The sequence below is a fragment of the Chiloscyllium plagiosum genome, chromosome 1, assembly GCF_004010195.1.
Source record: "Chiloscyllium plagiosum isolate BGI_BamShark_2017 chromosome 1, ASM401019v2, whole genome shotgun sequence".
Classification (NCBI taxonomy): Eukaryota; Metazoa; Chordata; class Chondrichthyes; order Orectolobiformes; family Hemiscylliidae; genus Chiloscyllium; species Chiloscyllium plagiosum.
In genome coordinates, this window is record NC_057710.1 from 89,230,473 (window position 1) to 89,255,540 (window position 25,068).

The window sequence follows — 25,068 nt, forward strand, 5'->3', positions numbered from 1 at the left end:
AAAGAATACTTTGTTTATCGGGATGATTTAAAAAGACAAGTAAAGCTGGGGTACAAAATAATTTTCTCTGGGGCATATTTATTATTAATCTGCAGAACACCTTGTAGGTGATATCCATTGTTGCTACTGGATTTCAGTGATCTTATTGAATGGTGGAACTGACTGGCTCAGAGGCTCAAATGACAGGATTTACAAGGAATCTATGTTCCTAATAGATTTAGAATGCAAATAATGGTGAGATAAAATAACTTGCCAGATATGAGGCAAAGCAGTTATGAATTTGAAAAATTTCGAATTATTCAGGAAGCTGGGCAAGTTTTTGATGTGTTAACAGCAGTAGACTTTAATTGGACCGTGGAATTGTAATGAAAGGTCACAAATTCAACAAAATCAGAAAAGGAATTGAAGGGTGTGTTGGCAGAGACATTTTGCAAATTCATATTGGATGTTGTTCTTTATATCTATTGTACTATATCTAATGTATTGTAGAAGCTTGGCTGTATTCCACAAGCAATGAAATGTAATTGTATGGAACATATTGCACCAAAATACATTCAACCTAATAATTTTGGTAAGAGAAGAGAACCCAAAATAACTTCTTAAAAAGTCAGTCCAGTTCAGGTGATTCGAAGTTTGCAGTGCACCATTGAATGTAGAGATTGTAACATGGGCATTGAGATTTCAGATTTGTCCATCTGTTTAGTTTAAAAAAAAAGTAAAAGAACAAAATTTATGAATATCATGCAAATTAGTTGTGTAACTGTGCTAAGCTCATGACTGTAACAGTGCTGTAATGTTTTGGAGATTTTTCTTCAGTTCACGTGAAGGAAGTGTATTTATTGTTTAAAAACAAAAACAAGTGACTACTTTGTTTCAGAGTTATGATTTTCTGCTTTGCTTTCTTTAACAAGAACTACTCATGAAATTTGGACTGGTGATATATTTTGCTCAGTTAAGTTTCTGCATAAAACCCAATAAAAATTGGATTATTGTTTTCTAACAAAATTTTGCTTTGCATTGGATAAGGTAATTGAATTGCATCATGTATAGCTACAATTATCACTTTGCTGAGTGCAGCACTGTTTAAGTGACACGTTCAATTCAAGTAGCATATTCTTATCCAATGCAAGTGCAATGTATTATCGTATTTTCAGTTCATTTTATAAGATTCCGATCTGGATTAATTTTGGTGAGGTTTAAATTTGATATCTGATGCTTTATTAAAAATAATTTTCTCTGAATTTTTGGCTCCTTTTTTTTGTAGGTATTCAGGACCCAACACTGGGAATATGCACATTATTGCAGATTTATATGCAGAGGTGATTGGTGTTCTTGCACAATCAAAGTAAGGAGATTAATTATTTTGTCAATATGTAATTTCTTTTGCACTTTTCCAGGTACTAATCTCAAATTCTGTCCAGGACAACACTCTTAGCAGAATCACAGAATTGTTGCAGGGCAGAAAGAGGCTATTCAGCATAATACAAGCACAACACAGCTTGTTTCATGTCCCTTCATTTTCCTTGTCAGTCTGCAGGTTTTTTTCTATTCCATTCCTTTTCAAAACAACAAATTAACCTGCTTTCTGTACATTTTCAGATTCTAACCAGTTGTTGTGCAAAAACATTTTTCCTCATGACATCTGTAGTTTTTTTCTTACCATTCACCTTAAATTGGTGCTGTACAGTCCTGACGTTTCCCCGAGTAAGAACAGTTTTTTCCCATCTGCATTCATGCTGTAAAGAGTTTGGACAACTCTATCAAATCTCCTCTCTATATTCTTTCTCCGAAGGAGAATATCCTAAGTTTCTCTGATCTGTCCATGTAACTGAAATTCCTTATCCCTGGAATCATTCTTGGGAATTGTTTCTGCGTCCTGTCTGATGCACTAATGTGCTTCCTAAAGTGTGGGATCCAGAATTGGGCAAGGTGCCCCTGTTGAAGTCGAGAGTGTGGTGTTGGAAAAGCACAGCAGGTCAGGCACATAAGTCCTGATGAAGGGCTTATGCCCAAAACGTCGATTCTCCTGCTCCTCGGATGCTCCTGCTGCGCTTTTCCAGTGCCCCACTCTCGACTCTGATCTCCAGCATCTGCAGTCGTCATTTTCTCCTACTCCTGTTGAAGTAGAGTCAGTATTTTATAAAGGTTCATTTTAATCTGTTTGCTTGTTTTTACATTCTATGCTGTGTAAAACCTCAGATCCTGTAAGACTTACGAGCCACTTTTCCACAGTTTTAAACCAACGGTAGTAAAGGTGAAGGAATGTATTGGTGTCCTTTTCCCCTTAGACAGAGTTTGCAGTGTCAAAAGGGGTGATCGAAAGAGGCGAGGCAAGTTCCTGCTGCGTATTTTGTAAATGGTGCACACTGCTGTCTCTGCATCATTGATGGAGGAAACATAAGGTAGCGGATGAGTACTGAATTAAACAGGTGGTTTGTTCTAGATGTTGCTAGCTTCTTGCTTATTGTTGGAATTGTACCCTTCCATGGAAGTTGATGTAGATGGTGGACAAGTTTTGAGGAGTTAGGAAGTGAGTTACTCACTACCCTTGTAGTAGTCATAGTGGTTGTTTGATTTGTACAGTTACATTTCTTGTCAACAATAATCCCCAGGATGTTGATGGTAACACTAAGTTGGGAAGACTGTCTGTATTGTAATGGTAATGTAGTAACTGGAGTAATGATCCAGAGGCCCAAGTTAGTGTTCTATTGACCACGTGCCGAATCATATATTTGATTCAATAAAAATCGAGAATAGAAAGCCAGATGCTTATTTACTTCATTTTTTTCTTTTAATATTTGAATGTGTTCTTCTCCTGCTGTATGCACATACTATCTCTGGGTTTTACCTGAGTTAGTTTTTGGATTGCTGCTGACATTGTTTTTTTGTTTTTTATTCATCTGTGAAGTTATTACGGTGTGTTTATGGAAACAAATGAAAGCAGAAGTGATTGAAAAACTTTTATTTGCAATATGATCGAAATAAATTGCAAGGTGTTTTATTTGAGTATTTTACATAGTTTGTTTTTTATACTGGAGTATGTTGTGTGAGAAGTAATTAACTTCCACAGGGCAGACTTGTATATTTTCAATTCTAATGAGTTGCAAGTATAAATTCATTTATTTTTAGATTTCAGGCAGTAAGAAAGAAGTTTATGACTGAACTGAAGGAACTACGTCAGAAGGAGCAGAGCCCTCATGTTGTGCAAAGTATTATCAGTTTAATTATGGGAATGAAGTTCTTCAGGGTCAAAATGTATCCTGTGGAGGATTTTGAAGCTTCATTTCAGTTTATGCAGGTAATGTGGACATTTTTACTTTAGCAATTTGCAGAAATTTTTAATTGACTTTAAAATTTGTTATTTCTTCATGCCTCAAGCTTCAAGAATATCTGCATGTTTCCAAGCTAAGTATGTTTCAAAAGAAGAAAATGTAGTGAGGGTACACAACATGCTGCTGTAACATGGTGTATTGTACACAACCTTGGAGAATTAGAAAATAACTCTGGGTGATTCTTGCTATTCTGGAATATGTATAGGCATAAAGTACATCAAGATGTACTTGCCCTTCTTTGGGGGCAAGAAAGTTGATAAATCATTGACCCTGAGTTAGGACTTGCATATATTACTGTATCCAACTGAAGAATATCACTACAGACCAAGAAAAGTTCATTTGCCTTGTTTTGACCAGTAAACATTTTGTCTAATGCTAGAGAATCAAAACCTGTTAAAAATGAAAGGAGCTAAAGAAGAGCAGAATGTAGCCAGTACAGAAGCATGGAATCCGTACAGTGTGGAAGCTGGTCATTCAATCCATCGAGTCCACACTAATCCTACATTTCCAATGGCTAATCCATCCAGCCTGCATATCCCTGGATTATGGGCATTTTAACATGGCCACTTTACTTAACCTAGGCAAAAGTGAGGACTGCAGATGCTGGAAACCAGAGTTTCGATCATAGTGGTGCTGGAAATGCACAGCAGGTCGGGCAGCATCCGCGGAGCAGGAAAATCGACGTTTCAGGCAAAAGCCCTTCATCAGGATTCCTGATGAAGGGCTTTTGCCCGAAACATCGATTTTCCTGCTCCTCGGATGCTGCCTGACCTGCTGTGCTTTTCCAGCACCACTCTGATCTACACTTTACTTAATCTGCACATCTTATGACTGAGAGGGGAAACTGGAGCGCCCGGAAGAAACCCATGCAGGCACGGGGAGAATGTGTAAACTCCACACAGACAGTCGCCTGAGGGCGGAATCAAACCTGGGTCCTTGGCACTGTGAGGCAGCAGTGCTAACCACTGAGCCACCATGCCAGTATGCTGAAAGAAAATGTTGTGGAATAAAAATACGCCATTGAAGAGAACAAAATGAAGCAAAGATATAAAAAGGAAGAGAGGTTAATTTTGCAAAGCTTTTATATTGTAGAACAAATTTTAAAAACAACTTGAACATTATTTACTTAATTTAATGGTATATACTCACATGTGCCCAAAATAATGGGTCATCACCTCAGCCTTGGTCAGGTTAGATAAATTTAAAGAGTAATTAGGATAATTGAAACTGTAGATTGGTTTTGGCCACAGCTGGAGTACTTTACAGATTTGAACACCCTGTAATGACAGTCATGTTGTTACGTGTGTTTTTTTTAATCATTGAAAAGCTCGGATAAAATTTGAGAAATTAGTATTTTCCTTATTAAATTAGAATGACAACACAGGTCACGATCTTCACTTCTTCCACTTAGGAGACATTGTAGGAATGCAGTCTAAGCACTTCAAGTCAGTTGGGTTCAGTTCTGCACTGCTCTTGGTGGCTGCACAGCTGGTTTTGAAGGGCAGAGACCATCACAAGTGTCAAATGTAAAATTGTATCTTGCTAGTGGTGCAGGATGCTCTCTGCTGGCACTTGGTAGCAGGACTGGCATCTGATCTGGAGCCACATGTCATGGTGATGAACACTTGCTCACAGTCCTTATCAACATTTGCATTAATCATCAGGTAGCATTTTCGCCTTGTCATGATTGATGCTGAGGCTTTCATGTCTCTTTACAGCAGCCTTGAATTGGAGGTATGGATGCCTTACTGGTCTCAGTGCAGGCTTTCTGCCAATGTCACATGTCCATGTGTATATGGCAATATTCTGTCTGTGCCTGTGTCCAGCAAACAAAGCTGCCTTTGCTTGATTAATTCTAGGATATTTATCCTCTTTTCTTTTGAAATAACTGCCGTTTTGGTGACATTGTTCCATGTGATGCCAAAGATTCATCACAGATGTTGCAGGTGGAATTCATTGAGCCTCTGTTGTTGGTAGGTTTATGTTTTCCCATCTTTATTGCCTGAGTATGTGTTGGGGATGCTCAATTTGTAAGTAAACAACTGCTTCTATAGGTGATTTTTTATGTCTCATGGCTGTTATGTTAGCTTGCCAGAAGTAGTGACTGTCTAGTTCTTGAAGATAGGCATCTATGCCTTGTGTAATGATGATGCTCCTTTAACAAGGTTATGTTGTCCTTGGTTTTGTTTTCAGAGCGGTTGTGAAGACGCAAGGGTTTAAGGCCAGTTTGATTATAGCTACCAGATACTGCCTCAGGCAAAAAGCTTTCAAGTTTTAAAAACAACACTTGTTCAATGAAAGGAGAGCAGCCAGTTCTCCCAGCTCAGCTTTTCTCTTGTTTGTTTTGGTTTTAGCAAGCAGTCAGTTTGGAGGCTGCTGGTCCAAGAAGCAGCTACATGTAAGAAGGTGTTCCATGTTGAATCTCTTTTCCTCTCTCTCTCTCTCTCTCTCTCTCTCTCTCTCTCTCTATTCCAAATTGCAGGAATTTGGAATAGCATCATTAATTTGGGATAGTCTGTTGGGTTTCAGATTGGTTGTTATTCTGTATTCTGTTCTCTTTTGTTCTTGTTTCATTTGGTAATCTTGCAAATAAATTCTGCTTTGTTTAATATGAAGTGGTTGGGCCACTGCATCACTCCTGGAATATCCACTCGACACCAGCTTAAAATAACTAGCAAAGTTAGGGTTCAGTCTACTTGAAATGTTTTGAGAGGGTCTGGTTTGCTCCGTAACATTTGACATTAGATCCAATTTACTGATTGCTTCCTATGGTTTGTTGTTGTGTCTGATGGCTGACAGACATAATATTCTGACCCATAGCTACAGTTTTCAGGTGGGAGAGATTTACACATGTGACTCTCTCTTTGCAGTTAGCTAGCCAGCTGCTGAACTTCAATGCATTGCATTTGACTCAGAACATCAAATTATGGCAAGGTTCACCAGCCCACAAAAATCTTCAAACCAATCAAATAAGTAGGTGATATATTGGTGCGGATATTCAAATACCCCAAGATAGTTTTTAGAGCAGTGCAGAATGGATTTGAGATTCAGGATGCTGTGGAATTCAAGATGCAGCACACTTTGTGGGAATTGCCCTGGAAATGATAAGCAATTTCTCGGCATCTGGAATCCTCTGAATAAAGAAAACCTCAACATCAGAGAATTTGAAGGGTTTTGCTTCTGTCAAGTTAATAGCCAACCAGGAAAGTTAGACAATAAAAATACCTAGTCTAACTTCTGGCTGAAATCTCAACTTACCCAACACACCTACAATTACACCTCCCCTAATCTTTTGGACCATCAGACTCCCATTTCCAACCCAAAGCAATTCTACCCCAGGTCCCCTGAAATTAATGTAGATTTCAACACACAGACAGCCCAGAGATCATGAATTGCATAATTGTAATTCCATTGAATCAGATCTTTACAACCTTACAGGAAAATTAAGGTTAAACAAGGAAGAATATGGTATTAAGTTTATGTTTTACACTTGGTTGAGAAAATTCTGTCAGTCTAATCCTACTGTCCCTGAGGCCTCTTTATACCAGAGATAGCCATCCCTCTCTACTGAGGGACATTCAATTGCTCAAGCACCATTACTCACCATCATTACCTAATGTTAGAGATTCTGTTGCACAGTTCCCTGCTTCAGATTTGCCATCCCAGCAAAGACACATTACATACTTAACTGCATGCAAACACCTTACCTACCTGGTATCCTAATTCCTTAATAGAATGCTCCCCATAACCCCCTCAGATTACAGATTTACCCCTTCCTAGCAGCTGTCAAAGTGCTGGCTGTGCTGGTGTAAATTTAAATCTCAGAACATACAACCCCTTTTGCAGCAGTGTGCTATGGCTTGATTCTGACCATCCTATGCTAAGGGAGAACTATATTGCTTTTAGGTAGTTTCCTCATTTCTGAAGGAGTCAGGATCTGATTTCTGGCTAGAAGTGCGAAGCTCCATGATTTTAAAAAAAAAATTGTTAACCAAGCGCCAATCTGACTAGGATTGCCACTCTTTGTGACTTCTTGAAACAGTGGTCCAGATATTAAGTCATGCAGTAAAACGAAACTGCCCATATTAAATCAGAAAAAACTGAGAGAATACAAATTAACCTAATTATATTTGAGTGGAATTTAGGGCATGAAATTCTCCTTCACTTGGCATTGTGGAAGCAGACTGCAAAGTATGTTTCAAACAAAAGTCCATAGTTGCTGACAAAAAGAGAAATGCTTAAGGATTTGGGTGTGGGTTTTTCTTTACAAAGTAGGATTAGGCAATGTCATTGATGGAAAAAAAAGTGTGAAATAAACTCAGATGAAAGGCTTATTTTCTGTGCTGTAACATACCAAGCATTCAAGATAATGATGTTGCACCCTGTCATTTTTCTGTGCTCATGATAAAGAGCCACACAGTGTGGCTAACATAATCCAGGGTTGGAAAAATAACTTGCTTTCTAGTTAATCTGGCAATGCATATTGAAATTGTACCAAGATTTACTACCTGGTGACATTTTGAAATTCTGTAACTTTATTTCTGTTCACTATTTCACAGCCTTCCAAGCTTGGATTTCTTGTCCATCTAAAACAAATACATTTGTACATTGTACTGTTAAGCTATATAAAATTTCATGACCACATTACACATGGCACAGTAATGCATTTTACTCTAGTAGGGCTCTTGATTGATTTTTTGGCATTCATTCATGGAATGAATTTGTTCATCAATCACTAGGTGCACATCCCTACCTTCATCACACCTCCAAGATAGTAATGAGCTAGCTTCTTAGTAAACCAACAGTAGCAAGGCAGATTCAGGGTTTTGTCCCAGCAACTGTGGTTATTACAGTATAGTTCCAAGTCAGCATGGAGTGGCTTGGAGGGGAACTTGCAGATGGTGTTTGTAAGTATCTGCTGCCCTTGACCTGCTAGGTTGTAGAGATCACAGGTTTAGAAAGTGTTTATAAAGGAGTCTTGGTGAATTACTGCAAATTGTAGATGGTACACGCTGGTACCACTTTGTCACTGATGAAGGGATTGATTTCTGGGCGGCACGGTGGCACAGTGGTTAGCACTGCTGCCTCACAGCGCCAGAGACCCGGGTTCAATTCCCGACTCAGGCGACTGACTGTGTGGAGTTTGCACGTTCTCCCCGTGTCTGCGTGGGTTTCCTCCGGGTGCTCCGGTTTCCTCCCACAGTCCAAAGATGTGCAGGGTCAGGTGAATTGGCCGTAATAAATTGCCCGTAATGTTAGGTAAGGGGTAAATGTAGGGGTATGGGTGGGTTGCGCTTCGGCGGGGCGGTGTGGACTTGTTGGGCCGAAGGGCCTGTTTCCACACTGTAATCTAATCTAATCTAATCTAATCTAAATCAAGGCGTTTGACATGAAGGTGGTGAATGAGATACAAATCGAGTGGGCTTCTTTGTCCTGGATGGTGTCAAGTTTTTTGAGTATTTTTGGAATTATACCCATCCAGCTGCACCTATTCAGTGTATTCCACCAAACCCTTGATAGTGGGCAGGCTTTGGGAGTCAGAAAATTAGTATGCAGTACTAACTTGTTCTTGTGGTCCTATATTTAAATGGCAAGTCCAGTTCAGTTGCTTTCAATGGCAGTTCTGGGATGTTGATAGAGGGTTGATGGTTTACTCTCTTATTGGAGATTGCCATTGTCTGGCACTTATGTGCCACAAATGTTACTTGCCATTTGCCATCCCAATCCTATGTCTTGCTGCATTTGGACATAGACTGCTTCAGTATCTGAGGAGTCTTGAGTGGTGCTGAATGTTGTGCAATCATCAATTATCTTCCTTACTTCTGACCTTGTGATTGTGGGCAGATCATTGATGAAGTACCTACCCCTGAGAAACCTCTGCGTCAATGTCCCCTGGATTAGATGATTGACCACCACCAGCCACAGCCATATTCCTTTGTGTTAAGTATAACTCTAATCAGTGGAGATTACTTTTTACTTCAGTTCTGCTCAAGCTCTGTGGCATGCTGTTCTTGTCAAATGTTGCCTTGATGTCAAGGGCAGACTCTTCACCTCTGGAGTTTAGCTGTTTTGTCCATGTTTTGACCAAGCCTGTATTGAGGCCAGGAGCTGAATGGCTCTGGCAGAATCAAGCTGAGTAGTAGTGAACTGGTTATTATTGTGTAAGTGCTGCCCTATTATCACTGATGACACTCATGATGATCATTTTATGATCATTAGTGTTCTAATGGAGAATTAATTGAATTTAAATTTGTCCTCTCTTTGTGGGCAAAACATAAATGGGCAATAGAGCACATTGGATGGTAGATCCCTAATTTGTAACAATGTAATAATACTGAAGCAGCTTGGCTTGGTAATGTGTTCAGTGCCTTCAGCCAGTTCATGATACCGTGTGCAGTGAAATGAATTGGCTGAGTACTGGCATCTGTGATGTCAAGGACCTCTGGGATACTGAGATGGGTCATTACATGGGACTTCTGGTTCAAAGCTCTTTTGAAAGTTAGACTTGTTATAATTTTTGATTTTTATCAGGGGATTCAGAAATATTTAACTGGATTTTATTTTTTCTAGGAATGTGCACAATATTTCCATGAAGTGAAAGATAAAGATATAAAACATGCACTTGCTGGACTCTTTGTGGAAATTCTGATTCCTGTGGCTGCTGTAAGTATTTTCTGTTCTGCTGGAGAAACGCATGAACAAATATAATTCTGCACAGTTTTTCTAAAAGTTAGTCTTTGGCTACATTCCTCTTTTGACTTGTAGGAAAGAGCTTTGGTAATTCTTGAGGCAAAAGTGTGAAAATAGTGACCTGGAATTAATATATAAATTATTAACTTCAAACTCTGTTTAACCAGTTGTAATTTCTTGGTTCACATACTCTCAACCTCAATATAACTAACTACTGCTAACTCCATTTTCAGTTGTATCAGACATAATTTGTTGTTGTAGTTGTTGTAATTGCCAATTTACAAAATAATATATGATTATGTAATAATTTAATCGGTAGTATTCAAATCCTTTAAAGAGTGTCATTCTACTGTCAGAGTGATAATTGAATAATAAATAAATAATGAGATGCCAACTTGTCTGTAGTGTAATTAAAGAACTTGTTCATTGTAATTGGATATAAAGAATGGGCATGATTAGAAACCAAGCACACAAGTAAATTTTGAAAAATATTTTTGAGGGAGAGAGCTGACATTAGCGGACTGTAAGAAATCTGTCATTCTGCAAAGTTCAAAAGCAGAGTTAAAAACCCATGATAAAATTACTGCAGCTTATTAGTAAAGAATTGGTGGCACTTTGTTTAAAAATAACATAAATTTTCACTTATGAAGTGAAATGCACTTAAACTGGATAGGGAATAATTATTCAGTGCAGTAACTGTACATTCTCTGAATATTACTATTTTGTTATCATCAGAAAATTACAGATCTTAAAATTTTACTTTTTATAAAAGTTGATTTAAAGAACTATTTTTGTTTGTAAAGCGTTGGCTTTTACAATTAAATGTAGTGTGACATCTTTATTAGCAAGTAAATACAAAGTTTGGGATACTTCCTGTTGCTCAATCTGAGCTGTCAACCTAAGACTGGCTTGCCAATTATGTTGTCACCACCTCTACTTTGGGCTTCCACTACAGCCAGTTGTCTCTATATCCAGGGATTGATGCAGCATGAAAAGCTTAAATAGATTCTTGCCTCCACAACAAATACTATGAAGTTTCAAATAGAATGCACAGCAGCACCTTTTATGAGAAACTAGGGATCACCATTCAACTTAGCTTTCCGAAAGTTGACTACCTCCTGGGAACTACACTTTTGAAAAGCTGCATTTGCAAGCAGAATACAAAATATCTTGACTTATTTTCATCCCACAACTTTCTATATTCTGAGTGTGTGCAGATGTGGTATGAACAAAACTGGTAGATCTGAAAAACAGCAGTGATGGGATGAATCTGCTTAAAGTGCTGGTAATGTTAGATCATATGCTTCTTGACATCAGTTACTGAATCACCATGGATTTCTAGGACAGCACACTAGAAATGTAGAAGTTTTTACTCGCATTCAGATGTTGAAAAGGATCTTCACTGTAATATAAGGGAAAGAAAACAGTTCATCACTTTCTCAAGGGCAGTTAGGATGGGCAACAAATGCTGGCCTTGCTAGTGATGACTGCATCCCAATAAAGAATAAAAAGGAAAGAATAGCCTTTGTTTTCATTGAATCTTGTATTTGGAGACTGCACTAATCGTACCAAACTTGGTTTTTCAGGCTGTTAAAAATGAAGTGAATGTGCCATGTCTGAAGAATTTTGTAGAGATGCTCTATCAGACCACCTTTGACCTTTCATCAAGAAAGAAACATTCATTGGTAAGTGTTGTAAAATAGTTAGGTTTGTGATCAATGTGAATCTTGCATTTTTGCATTGTTCCGTTACTTTTACCCTCCTTATTTCAAAGTATATCTTGTAATTTTATTTTATGAACAAAATATAGCAGCTCGAATAGAAGGTTATTTAGCACAGGCTAAATCCGAACCTCTGACTAGGTGGAACTGCCGGATGGCTAAATTTGATAAACATTCAATAATATTACTTGGGCCTTAGTTTATTTCATTTTAAAATGCGAACTATTTGCTCTGATTTGAAGATTTAAGAGATCTAAGGGACAACATTTTCATGCAGTTGGTGGTATATGTATGGAATGAGCTGCCAGCTTCCACCACTCAGCAGTTACAACATTTAAAAGACAGCTGGATAGGTACATGAATAGGAAGGGTTTAGTAGGGTATAGGTGAAATGCTGACAAATGGCGCTAGATTAATTTAGGATATCTGGTCGGCATGGATTAGTTGGACCGAAGGGTCTGTTTCTGTGCTGTTCAACTCTAACTCTAAGTCTCTTAAGAGGTAGAAGTTTGAGAGCAACCAAATAAAATTATATTCAGGAAGGCAGAGGTACTAATCAAATAATGAGGCTGTGGCTAACAAGCATCTAGATCCAGATGAACTTCATGTTAAGGTTTTAAAAGGAGTAGCCAGTGAGATAGTTGATGTTGTTTTAATTCCCAATACTCTTTACATTCGGGGGAAGATTCCTTTAGATTGGAAACGAATGTCTCACAATCATTCAGAAGGGAGGGAGGCAGAAAGCAGGGTACCATATGCTTAGCTTAACATCTGATTTAAGGAAAATGTTTGAATCAATTATAAGGGATGTTATAACAGAGCAATTGGATAAGTTCAAGGTAATGAGACAGAGCCAACATGGTTTTGTCAAAGCGAAATCATACTTAATTAATTTATTGGAGTGGAAGGGTTTGGAGGGATATGGGCCGGGTGCTGTCAGGTGGGACGAGATTGGGTTGGGATATCTGGTCGGCATGGATGGGTTGGACTGAAGGGTCTGTTTCCATGCTGTGTATCTCTATGACTCTAAATGAGTATGCTGTAGATAAAGGGAAGCCATGGATGTGTTTAATTTTCCAAGAGGCATTTGATAAGGTGCCACATTAAAGATTATTGTGGAAAAAAACTCATGATTGCAAGGGTAACATATTGATATGTGTAGAAGATTGGCTGCTGACTAACATGAAACAGTGATTTGGAATGAGTGGATTCTTTTTAGGCTGGCACTATGTCATGAATGGTGTGCCACAGGTGACAGGGCCTCAGTTTTTTGCAGTGTTTATAAATAATTTAGATGGAGGAATTTAAGGCGTGGTAGTTAAATTTGTTGATGACACAAAAATAGGTAGGAAAGTGAGTTGTGAGGAGGACATAAGGAACCTGTGAAGGGATATTGATAGGTTAAGTGAATGGGCAAAGATCTGGAGTACAATGTGAAACAGTGTGAAATTGTCCATTTTGGCAGCAAGAATAAAAAAAAGGCACACTATCTAAATGGTGAAAGGCTGCAGAGCTCTGAGGTGGAGACAGAGAGAGATCTGGGTATCTTAGTGCATGAATCGCAGAAGATCAATATGAATGCGCAGCAAGGAATCAGGAAAGCCAATGGAACATTAAAGTTTATTGTGAGGGGAATTAAATGGAAGAATAGGGAAGTTATACTTTAGTTATATAGGGTATTGGTGAGACCACATCTGAAGTTCTGTGTACAGTACTGGTCATTGTACTTACAGGAGGAGGTAAATGCATTGGAAGCAGTTAAGAGAAGGTTTACTAGACCAATACCTGGAAGGATGGATTGCTTTATGAAGAAAAGCTAGAGAGGCTAGGCCTGTATCTCTCTGGAGTTTAGAAGAGTCAGATGACTTAATTGAAACGTATAAGATTCTGACTAGACTTGACTGGGTGGATGTTGGAAGAATGTTTTCTCTTGGAGGAGAATTTCAGACTAGGAGTTATGGTTTAAAAGTAAGGGTATGCCAGATGGATTTTTTTGTTTTGAAGGTTGTGTCTTTTGAATTCCCTTCCTCAAAAGGCACTGGGTGCAGAATCTTTACATAATTTTTATGGCATAGGTGAATAGATTCTTGATTTCCAAGGGGATGAAAGATTATTAGGGAATACAGAAATATAGAGTTAAGGTTAAGATCAGATCAGCAATGATCTTGTTGAAAGGCAGAGCAGGCTCGAATGGCTGAGTAGCCTACTCTTGTTCCTTGCTCATATCTTGTTTCTACTGGAATTGAGAAGAGTAGGAGTGATTTGATAGGAAGTGTATAAGATCCTGACAAGGTGGATATGAAACATTGCTGATGAAGGGCTAATGTCCAAAACGTCGCTTCTCTTCCTCAGATGCTGCCTGACCTGCTTTGCTTTTCCAGCGCCACACTTTTCGAAGGTGGATACGGAAGGAATGTTTCCTCTTATAGAGTCATAGAGGTGTACAGCACAGAAACAACTCATTCATGCCAACCAGATATCCTAACCCAATCTCATCCCATTTGCCAGCGCTTGGCCCATATCCCTCTAAACACTTCCTATTCATATACCCATCCAGATGCCTTTTTAATATTGTAATTGTACGAGCCTCCACCACATCCTCTGGCAGCTCATTGCATCCACACGCCACCCTCTGTGAGATCAAGCTGCCCATTAGGTCCCTTTTATATCTTTCCCCTTTCACCCTAAACCTATGCCCTCTAATTCTGGACTCCCCTATCCTTCATGATTATATAAACCTCTATAAGGTCACCTCTCAGCCTCCGAAAATCCAGGGAAAACAGCCCCGGCTTATTCAGCCTCTCCCTTTAGCTCAAATCCTTCAACCCTGGCAATGTCCTTGTAAATCTTTTCTGAACCCTTTCAAATTTCACAACATTGTTCCAGTAGGAAGGAGACCAGAATTGTACACAATATTCCAAAAGTAGCCTAACTAACATCCTGTACAACCTGTGGGCCTGTCCAGAACAAAAGGGCACTGTTTTGAAATTAGGGGTCACCCGCTGAGGACAGAAATGAAGGAAGTTTTCCCCCCCCCACCCCCACCCCCCGAGTATTGTGTGACTTTGGAACTCCCTGCCTCAGTGCAGTGAAATTGCTGTTTTAATACTTTCAAGACAGTGGTAGATTGATTCATTAGGCAAGAGGGTCAAAGGTTATTGTGGGTAGATGGGAATGTGCAATTCTAGACATGAACAGATCAGCCAATAGCAGTGGAGAGATTGAAGAACTGATAGGCTGGTACATTTTGGAAAAATTTAGATGTAAAAGCGTCGTTGTTATGTGTGACTTCAACTTTCCCAATATCGACTGGAACCTCCTTCATGCAGATGGTTTGGATGGAGCCGTTTTTGTCAGGTGTGTTCAGGAGGGTTTCCTTACTCAGTATGTAGACAGGCCGACGAGGGGTGAGGCCATTTTGGATTTGGTACTCTGCAATGAGCCAGGACAGGTGTCAGATTTCGCAGTGGGTGAACACTTTGGTGACAGTGACCACAACTGCCTCACATTTACCGTAGCCTTGGAGACAGAAAGAGCAGTTACCAAGGGAAGATATTTAATTGGGAAAAGGAAGCTATGACGCTATTAGACAGGAGTTGGGAAATACAGACTGGGAGCAATCCTTCCACAGGAAGGTCACAGCAGATGTGGAGACTGTTTAAGGGACAGTTGTTGCGAGTGATGCACGAATTTGTCCCTCTGAGACAGATAAGAAGGGGTAAGAGAACAGAGGAGCTTCTCGTCAAAAGGAAGAAGGCAGCTTACGAAAGGAGGAGGAAACAAGGATCTAGCACAGCTTTAGAGGATTACAGGCTTGCTATAAAGGAGCTCAGAAATGGACTGAGGAGAGCCAGGAGGGGGCACTAGAAAGGCTTGGCAGGAAGGATTAGGGAGAATGCAAAGGCATTTTACTCATACGTGAGGAATAAGAGAATGATCAGGGATAGTGTAGGGAACTGGTGCGTGGAGTCTGAGCAGATAGGGGAAGCCCTGAATGAGTTTTTTGCTTCGGTTTTCAATAAGGAAAGGGACCTTGTTGTGAATGAGAATTTTGAGGAACTGGGAAACAGGCTTGAACAGATCAAAATTGATGATGTTGATGTACTGGAAATTGTGGCAAACATTAAGATTGATAAGTCCCCAGGGCCAGACCAGATTTATTCTAGGCTGCTCCGGGAAGCGAGAGAGGAGGTTGCTAAGCTGCTGGCAAAGATCTTTGCTTCCTCACTCTCCATGGGAGTCGTATCGGAGGATTGGAAGGAGGCGAATGTTGTTCCTCTTTTCAAGAAGGCGAATAGGGAAATCCCTGGCAATTACAGACCAGTCAGTCTTATGTCTGTGGTCAGCAAAGTTTTGGGAAAGAATTCTGAGGGATAGGATTTGGCAAAGCATAGTGTGATTAAAGGCAGTCAGCATGGCTTTGTGAGAGACAGGTCATGCCTAACTTATCTTATTGATTTCTTTGAGGAGGTGACAAGACAGGTCAACAAAGTTCAAGCGGTGTATGTGGACTTCAGCAAGGCATTTGATAAGATTCCCATGGTAGGCTCATTCATAAAGTCAGGAGCTATGGGATACAGGGAAATTTGGCTGTCTGGATTCAGGCAGAGAGTGGTTGTAGATGGAAAGTATTCTGCCTGGAGGTCAGTGTTGAGTGGTGTCCTGCAGGGCTCTGTTCTTGGGCCTCTGCTCTTTGTAGTTTTTATAAATGACTTGCATGAGAGGTTTAGGGGTGGGTTAGTAAATTTGCAGATGACACAAGGGTTGAAGGTGTCGTCGATGGTATGGAGGGCTACTGCAGGCTGCAGCGCGACATAGACAGGATGCAGAGCTGGGCTGAGAAATGGGCAAAAGTGAACTGCAGTTGCTAGAAATCAGAGTCTAGATTAGTGGTGCTGGATTCATTCCAGATGAAGGGTTTTTGCCCGAAACATCGAATTTCCTGCTCCTCGGATGCTGCCTGACATGCTGTGCTTTTCCAGCACCACTCTAATCTGGGCTGAGAAATGGCAGATTGAGCTGAACCTGGATAAATGAGAAAGTCAAAATTGAATGCTGAATATAGGATTAAAGACGGGATTCTGGGCAGTGTGGAGGAACACAGGGATCTTCGTGTTCAAGTACATAGATCCCTCAAGGTTGCCATCCAAGTGGTTGTTAAGAAAACATATGGTGTTTTGGCTTTTATTAACAGGGGATCAAGTTTAAGAGTTGCGAGGTTTTGCTTCAGCTCTATAAGTCCCTGGTGAGACCACACTTGGAATATTGTGTCCAGTTCTGGTCATCCTACTACAGGAAAGATACAGAGGCTTTGGAGAGGGTGCAAAGAAGATTCACCAGGATGCTGCCTGGACTGGAGGACTTGTCTTATGAAGAGAGGTTGACTAAGCTCGGACTTTTCTCTCTGGAGAGAAGAGGAGAAGTGACCTAATCGAGGTATTCATTGAGGCATGAATAGAGTCAATAGCCAGAGACTTTTCCCCAGGGCAGGATTGACTGGCACGAGTGGTCATAGTTTTAAGATATTAGGAGAAAGGGTTAGAGGAGAGAAAAAGAAATGCCAATCATGTCTGTCTTGAAAAGAGAAATCTTAATTTTAAAACAATTCTGGGCTGACCCATGAGAGGAAACATCCTTTCTACATGCACCTTGCCAAGACAGTTCAGGAACATATTCACTTCAGTCAAGCCAACCCCCCCACACCTCCACCTCTTCTGAATTTCAGTGCAAATAAACCCATCTGTCCAGTGATATCCTCTGAAGGGTAACCAATATTGTTTTTCCATCTTTGACAAGTGAGGTTTGAGAAGGTATTTAATGAAACTTTTGGTCATCTCCCTTGACACACATCATAGCTTGTGGCTGATACCTTCATTTCTTTCTGCTTTCTTGACCTTTCCCCACCACTGTAGAGGACTTGCACTGATGTTACAGGCCTTATAAAAAAATGCATTTATAGAAATTCAAAATCTCAATGTTATAAATGCTGGTCGTAAAAATCCCAAGTCTAGGAATTGTCACCTTGGTCCAAAGCAGTTAGAGCACCAAACTAAACTGGTTTGGTAATAGTTCGAAGAGATTTCTTTCTTCGCTTCATCCCATGGTTTCCGTGTTACCCCATAACTACATCTCACAAAATAAGTGTTAGTGAGGGAGCACTTTGGGGCCAGCGACCATAACTCTATTAGCTTAAAAATAGTGATGGGAAAGGATAGACCAGATCTAAAAGTTGAAGTTCTAAATTAGAGGACGGCTAATTTTGACGGTATTAAGCAAGAACTGCTGACTGTGGCAGCTGTTTGCAGATAAACAGATGGCTGGAAAATGGGAAGCCTTCAGAAATGAGATAATGAGAGTCCGGAGTCAGTATATTCCTGTTAGGATGAAAGAAAGGCTGGTAGGTGTTGGGAATGCTGGATGACAAAAGAAATTGAGGGTTTGGTTAAGAAAAAGAAGGAAGTATCTGTCAGTTATAGACAGGAGAAATCGAATGAATCCTTAGAGTATAAAGGTAATAGGAGTATACTGTACTTAAGACAGAAATCAGGAGGGCAAAAAGAGGACATGAGAATATTTTGGCAAATAGGGTTAAGGAGAATCCAAAGGAATTTTATAAATACATTAAGGACAAAAAGATAACTAGGGAGAGAATAGGGCCCCTCAAAGATCAGCAAGGCAGCCTATGTATGGAACCGCAGGAGATGGAGATACTAAACAAGTATTTTGCATCAGTGCTCACTGTGGAGAAGGAAATGGATGATATAGAATGTAGGGAAATAGATGGTGACATCTTGAAAAATGTCCAAATTACAGACGAAGAAGTGTTGGATGTCTTGAAACGCGCAAAGGTGAATAAATCCCCAGGGCCTGATTGGGTGTACCCTACAACTCTGTGGGAAGCTAGGGAAGTGATTGCTGGGCCTCGTACTGAGATATTTGTGTCATTGATAGGTGAGGTGCCAGAAGACTGGAGGTTGGCTAATATGGTGCCACTGTTTAAGAAGGGTGGTAAGGACAAGCCAGAGAACTATAGACCAGTGAGCCCCTCATTGGTGATGGGCAAGTTTTTGGAGGGAATCCTGAGAGACAGGATGTACATGTATTTGGAAAGGCAGGACTGATTAGGGATAGTGAACATGGCTTTGTGCGTGGGAAATCATGTATCACAAACTTGATTGAGTTTTTTGAAGAAGTAACAAAGAAGATTGATGAGGGCAGAGTGGTGAACGCGATACATGTGGACTTCAGTAAGGCGTTCAACAAGGTTCCTCGTGGGACACTGGATAGCAAGGTTAGATCTCATGGAATGCAGGGAGAACTAGCCATTTGGATACAGAACTGGCTTGAAGGTAGAAAACAAAGGGTGATAGTGAAGGGTTGCTTTTCAGACTGGAAACCATTGACCAGTAGAAAGCCACAAGGATCGGTGCTGGGTCCACTGCTTTTCATCATTTTATATAAATGATTTGGATGTGAGCATAAGAGGTATAGTTAGTAAGTTTGCAGATGACACCAAAGTTGGAACTGAAGTGGACAGCGAAGAAGGTTACCTCACAGCACAATGGGATCTTGATCAGATGGGCCAATGGGCCGAAAAGTGGCAGATGGAGCTTAGTTTAGAGAATTGTGAAATGTTGCACTTTGGAAAGGCAAATCAGGTCAGGACTTATACATTTACTGATAAGGTCCTAAGGAGCGTTGCTGAACAAAGAGACCTTGGAGTGCAGTGGAGTCGCAGGTAGATAGGACAGTGAAGAAGGGCGTTTGGTATGCTTTCCTTTATTGGTCAGAGTATTGAGTACAGGAGTTGGGAGGTCATGTTGTGGCTGTACAGGACATTGGTTAGGCCACTGTTGGAATATTGCGTACAATTCTGGTCTCCTTCCTATCGGAAAGATGCTGTGAAACTTGAAAGGGTTCAGAAAAGATTTACAAGGATGTTGCCAGGATTGGAGGATTTGAGCTATAGGGAGAGGCTGAACAGGCTGGGGCTGTTTTCCCTGGAGCGTCGGAGTCTGAGGGGTGACCTGATAGAGGTTTACAAAATTATGAGGGGCATGGATAGGATAAATAGACAAAGTCTATTCCCTGGGGTTGGGGAGTCCAGAACTAGAGGACATAGGTTTACGGTGAGAGGGGGAAAGATATAAAAGAGAACTAAGGGGCAACTTTTATTCGCAGAGGGTGGTATGTGTATGGAATGAGCTGCCAGAGGAAGTGGTGGAGGCTGGTAGAATTGCAACATTTAAGAGGCATTTGGATGGATATATGAATAGGAAGTGTTTGGAGGGATATGGGATATGGGATATACTGGCAGGTGGGACTAGATTGGATTGGGATATCTGGTCGGCATGGATGGGTTAGATCGAAGGGTCTGTTTCCATGCTGTACATCTCTATGACTCTGAGGGGCATGGATAGGGTAAAGAGACAAAGTCTTTTCCCTGGGAACTAGAGGGCATAGGTTTAGAGAAAGATATAAAGAGACCTAAGGAGCAACTTTTTCACGCAGAGGGTGGTGTGTGTATGGAATTATCTGCCAGAGGAAATGGTGGAGGATGGTACAATTATTGCATTTAAAAGGCATCTGGAAGGGTATATGAATAGGAAAGGTTTAGATGGATGTGGTTGAAACTTTATTGCTGGAACAGCACAGCAGGTCAGGCAGCATCCAGGGAACAGGAGATTCGACGTTTCGGGCACAGGCCCTTCTTCAGGATGGATGTGGGCCAAGTGCTGGCAAATGGGGCTAGATTAGGTTGGGATATCTGGTCGGCATGGATGTGTTCGATCAAAGGGTCTGTTTCCATTCTGTTTATCTCTCTGACTCTATGACTGCATCTGCTGATTAAAACCGCACAACTTTGTTATGATGGACATCATATCAAGTGTCCAGTTATACTCAATATATAGCTGACACAAGTGGCATGCACTCTTGGACACGATGTCAGAAAATTGCCAGCACTCAAACTCATTATCGAGTGGAGCATTGCCATCTAAAGAGGAAGAAGGTAAACTCAGAATAGATAGAAAGCAGAGACACAGCCAACTCTCTCTCCAGCCCAAAAAATACAAAACAGCTTATCAGTTGTTACTGACCTCTATGCCCACTTTGTCTTGCCCATGTGCATGCTCTTTCTTATCTGCAGTTGCAAACTGTTGTACACAGCTACAAACAACTTCCCATCTTGCTTGTGCACCTCCTGACCTTTTAATGATAATGTCCAGCAGAAGCATCACATTTTGGAGACATCTCACAAAATTGCCAGAGAGGCACAACTTTATCCAGATATTGAGTTTTCTGATCAATTTGTGAAAGTTGGCATAGCCAAGTACATTGTAATTCACTACCAAAGCTACACATTTCTATTCCTTTAGAACACAACTGGTTTTCTGCTGGGATCATTTTTTGTAACTGTTAATGCTACTGCTAACTGGTGTCATTTCTAATTTCTGTTTGCCTTCTCAGGCCCTGTACCCATTGGTTACCTGCCTTCTGTGCGTCAGTCAAAAACAGTTCTTTCTCAATAACTGGCATATATTCCTTCAGAATTGTCTGTCTCATTTAAAGGTAAGTAATGCACAATGAACAAAAATAATTGGATTTAAAAAAATTATGCCAACTGTTGATTCCTGCACAAGTTATTTGTAAAATAAAATTATTTCATTAACAGCGCAATGTTATTTGAATTGATGGAAGAGTGCTCCCATATATAGTCTGCTCTTTGGGTATATGTGTCTGGTCCAAATAGTGTAATAAGAAATGTGTAATTTTTCTCTCAGTTGAATTGTCAGAACCCGTTTCCTATCTTGATTTTGTTTGTCTTTTTGCTTTGTTTACCTAAACATGGTAGTTTTGCAGTCCAATTCTTAATTTACTTGTCGAATGAACTGCAAATAACAGAGAAAAAGAACTGAGGTAATTTCCCCACCTTCGATTTGCTGTTTATCCGTCTCACATTGAACTGCTCACAGATAGAAGTGTCACCAATAGATAAGCAATTAGCCTCTGCCAGTAATGTTTAGTTCCACCTTGATATATCATCTTTATTTTAGTGGCAATAGAACAAATAAACATGATCTGGATTTAAGTGTAAGTCGCCTTAAATAATAATTATCTCTGCACTTTGGATGGCGAGAAATGACATTTTTATCTTGAATTCCAAGCATTTCTTTCCTAGGAAAATGTTTTTCTGCATGCTTATCATTTCATTTATTCATATTGTTCCACATGGCTGTATGTGTGTATGCTGTCTTGTTTTGTCTTGTTGAACTCACTACTAACTCAGTTTTATGTTAGTTTATCTCTGTATACAGCATCTCAAAACCCTCTTGGCAAGGACAAATGCTTATGATATAATGGCATGTTTTATTGTTTGTCATTTTCCAAAAATATTATTTTAAACATTCAGTTTAACTCCAAGTTAAGTGCATTGCGGTGTTTTTGTTACATCTAACAAAAGCTCTTCGTACTGCTGTTTGTTGTACGTGCTGTTGTTCATCAAATGCTTTTAAGAATTTTAAGTTTGTGCTTTGTTCCCCATCTAACATGCATGGACATCCCATTCTCATGCTTGTTCATGTTTTGCTGTCTTACATTGCTTTATTCAGATGCCATCTAACAACAGTATCAGGAAGCAAATAGAAACTTTGCAGGTATGTGTGCCAAGTTCTTAAAATATGTATATAATCTAGAAATTTAATGACAAGTAGGTAATCTAAAAGGAGTCTTTAAATAGGTGGTACTTTCAGTGCTCACCTGAAACATAGCAGTCATTAAATTGTAGTCGTTGCATTACACTTGTTAATCCGTCAATGAGTATGGCTTTATATTTAATGCTATACAGTGACCTGACTAAACTCTTCATTTCAACAATCACTGGCAAAAAATAGTGATATTGAATAAAATGGCATCAGTGGTTCAATCATATGTCATTTAAACTGGAGTGAATAGAAAGTTTCAATCTCATCAACCAGTTTACATGGGAACAGGAGTAGGCCATTTTGCCCCTCAAGCCTATTCCACCATTGTGAGATCTTGGCTGATCTGTGTTCTAAGTCCATACACCTGCCTTTGGCCCATATCCCTTAATAGCTTTACACAAATTTATCTATCTCAGATTAAAAATTAACAACTGAATCACCATCCAATGCCATTTTATGGAAGAGAGTTCCAAACATTTATCACCATTACGTGAAGAAGTGCTTCCTAACATTTCTCCTGAATGGTCTGGCTTCAATTTTCAGATTATGCCCCTGGAAATTCTTATATATACCCTGTTTTTTTTCCTTTTGATTCCTTCTATACTTTAATCAGATCACCCTTTAATCTTCTAATTCTAGGGAAAGCGGGCCTAATGTGTGCAATCTCTTGTCATAACTTAGTCCCTGAAGTCCAGTTATAATTGTTGTTAACCTACATTGTACTCCCTCCAAGGGGGAAGCACAGGGTACTTCAAGTGGGATCTAGCCATGGTTCGAGTCTTAGAGTCGTAGAGATGTACAGCTTGGAAACAGACACTTTGGTCCAACTTGTCCAAGCCGGCCAGATTAATCCAGTCCCATTTGCCAGCACTTGCCCATATCCCTCTCAACTCTTTTTATGTACCCATCTAGATGCCTTTTAAATGTAATTGTACCAGCCTCCACCTCTGGCAGCTCATTCCATGCATGCACCACCCCCTGCCCCTTAAATCCCTTTTAACTTTTTACCCTCTCACCTTCAACCAATGCTCTCTAGTTTTGAGCTCCCCTACTCTAGGGAAAAGACGTTGGCTGTTCAGCCTCTCTATGTCCCTCATGATTCGGAGATGCCGGTGTTGGACTGGGGTGTACAAAGTTAAAAATCCCACAACACCAGGTTATAGTCCAACAGGTTTAATTGCAAGCACACTAGCTTTCGGAGCGATGCTCCTTCATCAGGTGATTGTCACCTGATGAAGGAGCGTCGCTCTGAAAGCTAGTGTGCTTGCAATTAAACCTGTTGGACTATAACCTGGTGTCGTGTGATTTTTAACTATGTCCCTCATGATTTTGTAAACCTCTAAGGTCGCCCCTCAGCCTCCAATGCTCCAGGGAAAACAGCCCCATCCTATTCAGCATCTCCCCATAGCTCAAACCCTCCAACCCTGGTAACATCCTTGTAAATCTTTTCTAAAACCTTTCAAGTTTCCTAAAGCAGTTCTATTTATCTGTAGCCTAACCTCTTTATCCTTGTGTACCAATCCTCTAGATATAAAGGTCAGCATTCATTAGCTTTCTTGATTAACTTCTGCACCTGTTTGTGACATTTTAAAGATCAATGCTTCTGAGCAGCAATTTTCTTTGGATATCCACTGTATTTAACTCCAAACCATCTAGAAGTATCCTTTTCTATTTTTTTTTCAGTTCAAAATGGATAACCTCACACTTCCTTCCTTTGAACTCTTTCTGCCACAGTTTTTCTCATTCAGTTAGTCTTATCAACATCCCTTTGTAATTTTATGATGTAATCTACACTGTCTACAATGCTGTCTGTCTTTTTGATGATGGTATGACAACCCATGAAAGAACTAAAACAGTTGAGGTTGATTATTTTACTAAATGTATTATAACATTTTAAACCTGGCCTTCTATCATATCCCACAACTATGTTGTGTAGCTGATTTATAAACATTTAAGGATGGTAGTAAATGATTGCCTACTATCAATGCTCATATTTTGAGAGTAAAGGAAAAAGTAAAAGTTCTATCCTCATTAATTTCTTAAGCTGTGCAGTTGGAAAGGAATTCCAAGATTTTGGTCTAGCAGCAGTGAAAATAGCGATAATAGTTCATAGTCCAGCTACCCTGAGTCTTGGAGGGAAACTTGCAAATGGTGGTGTTTTAGTACAGCTGCTGCCCTCCTTCCAGCTAATAAGGATTACAGCAAAGTGCTTGTTGAGGAAGCCTTTGCATCCTGTGGATGCTATGTACTGCTTTCTTCAGCAGCAGTGTTTGAAGGAATGAATGAGATGTTCATCAACCAAGTTATTTCCATCTTGGATGAGGTCAAGCTTTAAGTGTTTGAAGCTGCATTCATCCTGGCACATGAGGAATATTCTATCAGACTTCTGACTTGTGCATAAAGATAGTAGACAGACTTTTGGGGGCCAGGAAATGAGTCACCTGCTGCAGAATTCCCTGAGAATTGAAGCTACAATATTTAGGAGGCAGCTAAATATAAAAGGAATAGATGATAAAATGGAAGTACAAGTAGATACATTGAATCACTGAACCACAAAAAAAAGGGGTAGGCCTATTTGATCTATCAAGTTCACCCCACCATTCATTAAAAGCATGAATGAAT

General features: G+C 40.0%; 1 protein-coding gene across 14 annotated transcripts in view; it reads left to right on the top strand.

The window, feature by feature from the left end:
• The window catches only part of fryl (furry homolog, like), a 474,538-nt gene that overhangs the window by 209,609 nt on the left and 239,861 nt on the right, over positions 1-25,068 (top strand). For 9 of the 14 annotated variants that reach the window (XM_043691269.1, XM_043691279.1, XM_043691242.1 and 6 more), the window contains 6 exons: positions 1,265-1,345; positions 3,130-3,298; positions 9,903-9,995; positions 11,609-11,707; positions 21,212-21,313; positions 22,354-22,398. In XM_043691269.1, the coding sequence (XP_043547204.1) occupies positions 1,265-1,345; positions 3,130-3,298; positions 9,903-9,995; positions 11,609-11,707; positions 21,212-21,313; positions 22,354-22,398 (589 nt within the window). The remainder of the gene's footprint in view (positions 1-1,264; positions 1,346-3,129; positions 3,299-9,902; positions 9,996-11,608; positions 11,708-21,211; positions 21,314-22,353; positions 22,399-25,068) is intronic. The other 5 variants (XM_043691260.1, XM_043691297.1, XM_043691234.1 and 2 more) reach the window with 1 other exon arrangement.